Here is a 10,998-nt window from a genome sequence, read left to right as displayed (position 1 = left end):
CAAAATGGGATGGGCTAACATTAGGTGTAAATTACTTTACCATGGCTTAAATTTTATTTTAGGAGACTTTAGTCCAAAATTAGAGACATAATATCCAAATATTACATACACGCATGACAATTCATCATGACCATTCTCATTTATATTTATAAGATCTTTAATCAGTAGTCGAATTTGTAATTTTGTGCTTACTAAATCAGCCATCTAACTAACTTGATTAAGGTTGTCACTTAATATTTTCATTTTTTATTCACAAGAAAGCAGACAATCCCTACTTAAAGGTGTGTTTTGTGTGAAACCAGAAGTAAATCAGCTTAAGTTATTTCTAAAAAATTTTAATATTTTTCATTGTTGAATATAAATGTTGCTACACATTTATTAATATACATATGTATATGTATATTGTATTGGGAATAATAGTATTTAGGAATAGTGCACAAATGGGTGTTGATAGAGGTAAAGAATAGATGCAGATGAAGTACGTCACTTTCACCGACCCAGCCCCACCCACCATCACTTTTTCATCATGTAACGGCTAGTCACCCCTGAATTGTCTCGTGCACCGCATTCATGTCTTTCATGACCCTATATATTAATCCCTAAATTAAAATTGGAAAAAAAAAAGGGGTAAAGAAAAAGAGAGAGAAGAGTTTGAGTGGGAGTAGGGTTTTTAATTTGTTGCAATTTATAGAAAGTTTGAGTTGTGAGGGAAAGGGAAAGGAGGGAATTAAAGTAATGTAAATGAGTGTGGAACACTAGAAGTGAACCAAACCATTTAATTTGATGGTTTCATTTTACTGGGTGCTTTAATTTTGAGTTGGAAAAACAACTTACATGTATGCATGCAGGATCATTATTATGCAACAAATATATTTTCACATTCTAAGATCACCATAATGCGGATTTTACCCGCATATTTTCAAGTAATGATCAATGTTGTAAAAATCTGGCCTAAGTGTCAATTAATTGGCGCCCTAGGTACTAGACACTGACCGGTAGTCTAGTGTATCACTATAATTGGTGATCTTGACAGCCAGCTCGGCAGTTGACTAGAGCGCCTAAGCATAGCCTAGTCAGCGGATTAAAAATGTTAGAAATAGAGAAACCTTCGGTTTCTATTTACTTTCGAGTGATTAAAAATTGCAACATTTTAGTAGTATTATTGTTAAATATCTTATTGTCTCAATATTTTATTTATAAATTCTTTCTATAAAACTATTTACTTATATATATATATAGTTTTTGTATTATAGGTAGGTAACAAGATTGTTGCAGTATAGAATTTAAAAGTGTTTGGTATTAGGGTACGTCCTGCCCGTAATGAAAAGGATAGTTCATATATGGTAATTAATTATTATTTTTTCGAAATCTACTGTTCCTACGTGTCTTTATTATGAAAGTAGGGAAACTTGATGGGAAGGGCATTATTGTTTTCTTGCTGACAGCCTGACCCAAAAATTTTGACAGAAATAATTCATTTGGGGTGGGGGTTTCCTTCCCATATACAATTTGCTTTATTTAAGGGTAAAATGCATGTTTCATTGAATCATATGCATAAAATTATAATGGTTCATTTAACTCAAAAAATTGAAATCTAACTCTTTGAATAATTTAAAATCATACAATTAAATTGAAAGTGATATTTTCCCGATTTCTATTGATGCGACGGTTATCTTATTAAATATTAATTTTTTATTTTATTTTAATGATTTTAAATAAAATTAAATTAAAAAAATTCAATCTCGTACCCCGCATTCTTCACCCGCCAAGAGACGAAGATATTTTTTCTTCTTCGGCCAGAGACAAATTTAAAGGCGGTGCTAGTTTTTTTTTTATAATTATTTTATTTAAAATTATTAAAATAATTAATTTTAAAAATTAATTTTTAATGAAATAATCTACTCGTTAACAGGAACTATGATAATAGGCCACTTTTGATTTAATTGAATGATTTTAGATGATTTAGACACTTAATTGTAATTTTTTAAAATTGAGTGACTCAAATGCAATTTCACTATAATTTAATGATTTATTTGACTTTTATTTCTTTTTAAAAATGAATCATATTAGTAGTTTGAAACAGTAGGTATCCAAACTGGCAATATAACTATAAGATAAAAAATTATTTTTATGTTAAAGTGTTACGAGTTAGATTTTCTTTTCAAATGCTGTATGCAAAATAATCAAAATTCTCGGGTTTTTGATGCATGTACACAGATTACACATTTACACCTAATCTGGGCTACTAAATACTAGCCAATATTATTGCATAATTATTATTATTTTTGAAAGCAAAAAGTGAACTTCAATTATTGCAAAAGCAAAGAAATAAAGTCTAGAGGGATAGAGTTCCAGTACAAAGTACCAGCATGTGAAATGACTTTAGAAGCTAAAGAATAAGCAATCAAGTTTAACTATTTAGGCACTAAAAATAAAGAGTAATTGACTAAAGAAACCAAATAGCCTTACAATCCTCAATAACCACACCAATATATGATATAGGAGAGCTCCCCGAACTATTGATGAAACGATAAAGAGTCGAGCAATCCGTGTGAAAAGCTACCGACTCAATCGTCCAGTCCATCAACTAAGACAATGCCTCCTTGCAAGCTAGGGCGTTCGCCATAGACGGCAATGGTCCGCTAGTGGCAGCAATAAATTGACCTTCGACCGAGAGCAAGGCCGCTCCGAAATGCGTCCTTCCCAAGTCCGCGAAGAAGGCCGCGTCAAAGAAGCAGCGAACCCTATCCGAAGGTAGCTATGGCATCGATTGCATAATTATTTGATTAAACATTAATTAATACAACCGTACTGATTTAAGTCCGCATTGGCAACTCAGTTGGTCACAAGGGTAAAGTTTGGGAAAAATGATAAGGGATCAAGTCTTAACAGCGGCAATATGGAAGCAATCTCTGTGCGGCTCGAGTCGAGTCTTATTGTGCACAGTAAACAAAGGTTAATTTTGAGTGAACGAGTAAAATAGAAGTTGAAATAGTATTTTTTTTTAATGTTACTAGCCCTATTACATTGTAGTATCTATTCATATAGTCTTGGTAAGTTGAAATAGTATTTTCCGAAGTGATTGGAGGTATGCCAAATGTGCAAGTTGTGGTGTTAGGTTCTCCGGCCGGCCTAGTGTCAAGTGGTGAGAAGTTAGCCCCTACATGCACTCACTGCCATTCATATTCATTTCAAATTGTCAGCTGCCTACCTCTCTAGCCATGGCGCCATCCCCCCTCCCCTACCTCTCATTGACTAATAAGTAATACCATTTTTATTTAATAATATATTATTTAAGGTGTTTATTAGTTTTGATATTATCTGTATAATAAAGTATAATCACGAGTGGTTACTTGGATAAGTATTAACTATCTAATATAACTTTGATGGCCTAAATAAGCATTGACTATACAGATTCTGGGTTACTGAGGACACTGTGTGAATGTATGAAAATACTGAGACGATAAAAAATCACACATACACTTTGACTAATAACTGAGTTATAGACTTATAAGTGTAGTAAGGGCGTAAGGATGCCGTATAATCCCATTAAACCTAAATAATAAATACAAGGAAAAAGTATCAAATACGTCATTGAATTTTTACATATTGTGTAATTGAATCATCGAACAAAAAAATTGTGCAATTGAATCAACTCAAAAATTATGCAAATAACATTTTTTACATGTTGCTCCCAAATTTCCATTAAATATGATGTCATAATGTCACACGAATCGAACCCCAATGGTGGGATATTGACTCTTTGAACTGCATTAGTTAAAGAAAATATATAATAGATATTATCTTGTAATAAAATTATGTATTAAAAAAACAGTAATATAGAAATTCTCTATAATCTTGTATCTTGTTAAAAAAAAATACAATTTAATATTTTAAAATTAGAGTTTCATAGGTTTAGTGTATAGACTGTCGTTGGATTCGATACTATACTTTTGCCTTGACCAGTCCCAATCATATAAAGATGATACATCATTTTCAATTATTATTATTATCTTTAAGATAAAGCTTATAGGATGGGAATTTCCCCCTTGCTTTAAGGTAAGAAATATTCATTACATATATTATTGTTCATCTAAGAACTGTTCTAAATCCTATTGCGCATATTTATATATATATAAAATTGATAATATACCATCCACATGTTAATTTGTAAAAATTTTAATATATTTGACTTGGCGACATAAATTTAATATCATAAAATTGACTTATTATACCTATTAAATTTAGAGTTCGTTATTAAATAATGTGCACGAGAGGTAATTATACATGTTGTATAGTTTATATAAATAACTAATTACATGTAATGTTCAAACATTTTCCATCTAATTTTTTTGTACTTAACTAAATTACTAATTACGATGTTTGTTTCATGTAATTATTGTATAAAAAATAAGGAGTTTGATTATTGTCATCAATACTCTTTTGGTTGAACATGTGGCACGAGATTACACTCTTCCAACATTTAATGCAAAATAAAAATAGTATAGAATCAATGGTACCAACTGGAAGTAATTAATAATTAATATATTTTCTGCTTTAAAAAAATATAATATATTTTCTTAAATTAGAATAGTATTTGTACTAGGCAGTTCTGGATTATTGGAGAAACATGTTTCGGGAATTAATGTTAATTCTGTGCACATATTTATATCGTGCCGTATAGACATAGAAGAAGAATGCATTGTCAGATGCAAGAAGCCAACAACCAACAACGAAAACGTGGACGGTGGTAAATGAGTAGGTTGTCGTTCTCATCATCCTTGCCTGTCTGGATATAGTACGGCACGCATTTGGGAAATCTTTCAAATCTTACTCTGTAAATTTTACTTTTACTTTTTGATATAGCAGATATTGATAAACTACTTTTTCATATAGGTCTTAATATAAGTGTCTATATCAAGATTTTGTGTGTAAAAGTAAAAATTAAAAATAAAAAATGAGAATACATGTAGTATTTTTTGAGAAAAAAATTATAAAAATGTAGATGAAAGAGGACAACTACAGTAGCAAGAAACTGGATGGGCCGGGGGTGAAGTGCATATGCAATGCAATAATGGTGTAGAAAGAAGATAGGGTTAGGGTTGATTGGTTGTTGTTTTTGAAGTTTAGGGTTTTGGGGGTTGATGAAGATTCGTTGCAGGCAGATCCTCTGACTCTAGCAGCTGCCAATGTTATTTTATTATTAATGTGAGGTGTTGTAACGGCTAGCTTCTTGCTTCTACTTATCTGTTTTGGATAAGACTTTTCGTGCATTGTCTAGTGACTTCCAGAGCAGTAGTCCTGTGCACTTCCCTTTGTCCTAGGTCACTACAACGGGTGAATAATAGATCACTTAAGATTGTGTTAACTAATTGGTTCAGACTAAAAAGATTAATAGATCATTCTTTTGATTTATAGAGAATTAAAAATAAAATTGTATAAATTGTTTGACAATTTTGTAAAATATTGTATACTAGTATCATTACAATAAATAATTATTGCACCTTGGAATATCAAACACCAATACGAATCAAACCCTGCAACATGAACGATTAGTCGGTATCTTCATAACAAGGTCAATATTTTCATCTTTGGGTAAGCTAGAATTGAACTCGACCAGCACTCTATAAGATTATATATAGTTGTCGGTCAAGCAAAATATACATCTTATTCGAACTGATTAATTAATTGAATAATGTCAAGATACCTCACGTGAAAATTATACAACTATTACCTTCTCTTCAGTTAACGGTCACCAGCTAGTCCAGAACTTGATCCTTGTTCCATTTTGCACCATTCTCAACCAACTCCGTACTTCTCATAAGTCACAATGTTTAGCTTTTCAAAGTAAAGGTGAACTGGTTTTGATTTATACACTGACCACAACTCATCATCATTCCTCAAAATAGGTATCCTTCATGGCCTTCCCAACGTGGCCAGCAGGGCAATATTGTTATATTCATCTGTGCAATAATATTCCTATTTTGTTACAACAGAAACAATGAAATTAACTATACATCAAATAGACCAAGAATGTTGTGGTCCAATAGTACAGGGGAAGTTGTGGGTTTGAATCTAAGGAGATAAGAGTTCGTGCACTGATAATTTACGCTAATCAAACTGGTTAAATTTAAAAAAAAAAATTAGTTACAAATTATAATTTAGGGTTAATTCTACGATGGTCCCTTAATTAATTAGTTTTTTTTTTTTTTTTCATATTTGATTCTTTATGCATTTTATGTGAGAATGCATGGAGTGATTTTCTCACTTTTTTTCAATAGTGGAGTATACAGTATGAGTCACTAGTAGCTATACTACATAAGCAAGTAGTGAGGGAATTGATGAATGTTAGAATAATGGAGAAGAGACAAGGTAGTCCCAACACTCGAAAACTCGTGAATGATGAACATGGCCGGTCTACATGATCATTTTCTTCCTTCATTCTATCTGCACCGCCCACTCAGAATTCATTAATTTTGGTCAATGATTGTGGCTCCAAGCTCTCATCACAATTGGTTAGCCACCCACCCAATGGCTGGCTTTATGAATATCTGCACTCGCCACCTTGCTTCCATGTAAGGCCGCCGCAGGCCCAATGATTGCTGGTTTAGAAACACTGAACATATTGTATTAAACTTTCAAACTTGCATTTATATTTTCCCTAACGTGTATATAGTGTAGGACAAAAAGTATGAGTGCGTTTGCACTACTTAGCTATCACGAGAGATCCCACACATATACGCATGCTATACTCGTTTCAATATATGAATATTTCACTTGTTTTTGCCTTTAAGGATGACCCTCTCATCTCAACTTATAAATAGTGACTCAGGCAGGTTTTTGGATTTGTGTGGTCCGGTTCTTATACCAATAGTGTAAAATATATGACTCTTTTTTAGAATGGTTTTGTCATACTCAATAAAATTGATGAGTTTTAGAATTAATTGTAGATTTTTTTATTTTTTAAGTAGTTAGGTTAAAAATAAATATTAGACCCTCTAAAAATTGAGCCCTTGTGCTGTTGTCCATCTTGTACGATCCAAAATCTGGCCATGTGAGCTGGGAAGACTATTATACGTTTTTATGTATGTGTATAATGAAAGGTTGTGATTTAACCTTATTAAGCGACCTTATTCATTAGTATTTATAAATTCAATACAATGTAGGGTAATATTAGGGTTGATTAAATCCATCAATATATTTACTATTTTGAACAAAAAAACTTGATATGATTGTGATCACGAAAAGGTGACGTACGAGTTACAGTGTGGAAGAGGAATCACGGAGTTACAGATAAGGGAATCCATGGGCAGCTAGCTAGCTAGAATCATCTTGGGTTTAAATCAGATTTGTTTCACAGAAAGTATGTAGGATAGATCCATCCCCTCGCCTGGTAAATGATGTACGATGTGGGAGACAGAAAACAAGAATATGCATGAGAAAGTGTTTGGAAAATTATGGCTACTTGCCTACTTCCTTTAACTTTACTTCATTCTTTATTAACTATTTTCCTGTTTTCAAAAAAAAAAAAAAAAAAACTATTTTCCTAGTTTGAAGGTGGGTTGGAAGATGGGCATACACAAAGATATGGGGTGGACCACTCAATCCGTGAGTAACGTAACCATTCTTGATTTGCATCCACATCACATTTTATCTATGTTTCCCCTTCATCATTTATACAAGTTCTTCACACTTGGCTTGAATTACAAATCTTGAGGCATATATTATTGTCGTGAATTTTTGTAAATACCTAAAATTTTCATTGCGTTGTTCAATGGGTAGTGCTGCTCAGCTCTCAAGAAAACATACAAAATAATTAAATACCAAATTAAACAAATGGACTTCAATTCTCTGATCTTATATATACATTCAAAAATCTGCAAACAGGGCCGTCCCTGAGCAAGTCTGCCCAGGGCCCCCAAATTTTGGGGCCCCTTATTTAAAAAAAAAAATTATACTATATATATATATATATATATATATATATATATAGCAGCGAATAGCGATTCAGCATGTAAACTTTGCGAAGTCGACTAACCTATTCCCTAAGTCCTTAATGTAGCGTTCGAATTACGACGGAGTCGACGGACATAGGAGAATCACGATTCACGAGATATTTCTACACAAATTGTCTAGGTATTTGTTTATTACTTTTGCAGAGTCAATATATATCCAATCTTTTGAGCAGATGAAGTGTGTGAAGGAGGTTGCTACAGCTCTCTGAGTATCTGTTCATCCTCCACTTTAATTTGAGTTTATTATTTATAATTTCAGTATTTGAGTAGTGCTATTTTTGAGTTACTAATTGATTATGTAAAATTACAAATTAAATTTGTCAATTTGGGAATTCTCAATTCACTAAATAAGTTATTAAGACGATAATTTACAAATAATTTAGTTTTATTCTTTGCCCAGGCAGTACAATTTAATGAATTGACGCAAGACGAGATTCAACTCGTGTGCTATTGATTCCTCAATTCTTTTTTTATCATACAAAGTCTAAAGTTCTTCAATTTTCTTGACAAGTAATTAAAATTACGTATTGTTTTACAATTTTTGTTTATTGTGTTATTTATATGACTTAATAATTCTAATTTCAGAATAATATATTCAAGAATTTGTTTCTTGATTGATTATTTATTCATAGAGTTTCTAAATAAATTTTTATTTTTCCTTAGGATTTTATGTCTTCTAGAAAATATTCATATGAGTTTGAGAAGTGTAAAAAGAAAAGAAGAATTGTTCAACTAACTCAATCTCAAAAGGGAGTTCTTGAAAAATTCATTAAAAAAAAAAAAAAAAAAAAAAAAAAAAAAACTCAAATAGAGGAACAAAAAGATGATGCCAAGGGAAAATTGTTAGATGCTAATCTTCATATAGAAGATCAAGATGATTGTGAGATTGGAAAAAATCTAAAATCTAAATGATACTGTGCACAACGATGGTAGTTGTTTAGATGATGTTGGTCACAGTGATAAACTAAATGATTCGCTTTTATTTGACTGTGATTATAAATTAATAGAATTCCATTTTTGGTCCTACTGTTATAGGGGTCATTCCAATTTTAGTCCACCATAATAATTTTTGCCAAATTGCGTCTATTATTATTAAAAGTGTTCCAATTTTAGTCCACGAAAAATCTTAAAATGGACTAAAATTGGAACACTTTTAATAATAGTGGATGCAATGTGGCAAAAATAATTATGGTGGACTAAAATTGGAAAAACCCCTATAACAATAGGACCAAAAATGGAATTCACTCATATTCTTGTGAAAAATGGTCTAAAAGAGATTTATCAATAAATAAAGGTCCCAAAGATAAACTCTCTAGAAAATTTTTATCAGCATTTTACGCAAGATATATGTCAATTTTGGCTAAAATACTCTCATTATTTCAACTATTAAAATTTTTCGGTGAAATTTGACTGGAGTGACTAAAATTGACAAAAATTACATACTCAAGGTACTAAATTGACACTTTTAAAAGTTATGTGTTGAAATTAACGAAGCCCCTATAGTCATATGACAAAAATTGAAATTTTTTCTATAACTAATATAAAAATTACTTGAAAAAAGGGGCCCACATTTTAATATTGCACAGGACCCCAATTTTGATTGGAACGGCCCTGTCTGCAAACATACACTGTACTCTAAAATATACTTGCCTGCATTTACAAGGTCAAAGGGAAGCATATATGCAGGGAAAAGAAAAGAAAGGAGTATACTTTTGAAGCAAATATGGACAAAATTAAAGGCCATCAAAGAAAATCCACATATATAAATGATTAATCCCAAATTAGCAATCTCTAAAGCTAGCCAAGTTTGTTGAAAAGTTGAATAATTTCTTGATATTTTCTTACAATCCACCCGTGTTCATTATAGCCCGAGAAGAGGAGGAAACTGTGACTATTAGAGCCACCACTACAATGTGTGCCTTAGCCATCTTCCCCGCACTACTAACCGACCTTTCCTTAGGATGTCTCATTTCCATTTCCATCCTGGTTTCGTCGTTCCTCTTTCTTTTCATTGTTAGGGTTTCCCCTGCCTCATTGGCACCAAACTCAAATTCGGGATCCTCTTTGACCAACAATTTAACAACTTCAAAATGCCCTTTCCTCACCGCCTTGTGCAAAGCTGTGTCTTTATAGCCATCCATCATCCTCACCATATCTCTTGCTCCCATCCCAGATTCGAGTTCTGGGCGCGCTTTGGCACAGTTGATGAGCGCAGAGACGACGCCACTGTGGCCTTCCCTTGCAGCAATATAATGTGAAGCGTGTTAGATTAGAATAATCTAACTAATACTGAATAATAGTATACGAGAAACCTGACCTCGTATGATAGCTGAAGTGTAGCCGATCTTCAGCCATAGTTGATGTTCCTGTTGTGTTGCCTCTTAACGGTAGACCATTAGCCATGTTTTGCCTCTGACCTGACTCATAACCCTAGATGGTGTATTGGTATCTACTGAGCGGTCCGAGTACTGTGCTAACATCAATCATCCTTATCCCATCAATCCATGCACAGAGTTTGGTTGACTAATAACTACTAGTTATTAAGTCCAATCAGACCATTTAATAAGCCTAGTCAACTTGCACCACTTAATTAAGACCCTAATATATAATATATAATATATATTATTAGGGAAAATCTTACATTCTCCCATTTGGTGCAAGTACTAGCACAACCTTCACCAGAGAACAAAACACACGAATCATAGTGACATGTCCTCTATTTAATCAGAGTAGTGTCCATTATGGTCACATGCATTTTAATTCTCCAACTTAGGTCCTTAATGAACAAACCCTATGTTTATTCTCGGTACCTTAAGGGATGTTTCTCAAAATACATTATGTGCACAACTGAAGGAGAAAACGCATCCAAATTGTACGAGTACACTGTATGATCTCTAAAACTTTATAAGCATGCCTTAAGTAGAGATCTTTTAATGTTAACATAATGCAAACTATATTCCATGACTTCTTTATAAGTTAACTT

At 32.5% G+C, this 10,998-nt stretch overlaps 1 protein-coding gene across 1 annotated transcript; it reads right to left on the bottom strand.

The window, feature by feature from the left end:
- Positions 1 to 9,856: 9,856 nt before the first annotated feature.
- Positions 9,857 to 10,370, bottom strand: LOC109187437. Its single transcript, XM_019337623.1, has 2 exons — positions 10,333 to 10,370; positions 9,857 to 10,253 (listed from the first exon to the last, which is right to left on the bottom strand). The coding sequence occupies exons 1-2, from the start codon at positions 10,368 to 10,370 to the stop codon at positions 9,857 to 9,859; spliced, it is 435 nt and encodes a 144-aa protein (XP_019193168.1).
- Positions 10,371 to 10,998: the final 628 nt, after the last annotated feature.

Source organism: Ipomoea nil, unplaced genomic scaffold (assembly GCF_001879475.1).
Source record: "Ipomoea nil cultivar Tokyo-kokei standard unplaced genomic scaffold, Asagao_1.1 scaffold1421, whole genome shotgun sequence".
NCBI lineage: Eukaryota > Viridiplantae > Streptophyta > Magnoliopsida > Solanales > Convolvulaceae > Ipomoea > Ipomoea nil.
Note: the sequence above shows the minus strand (reverse complement) of the source record. Positions and strands in the feature narration are given on the sequence as shown.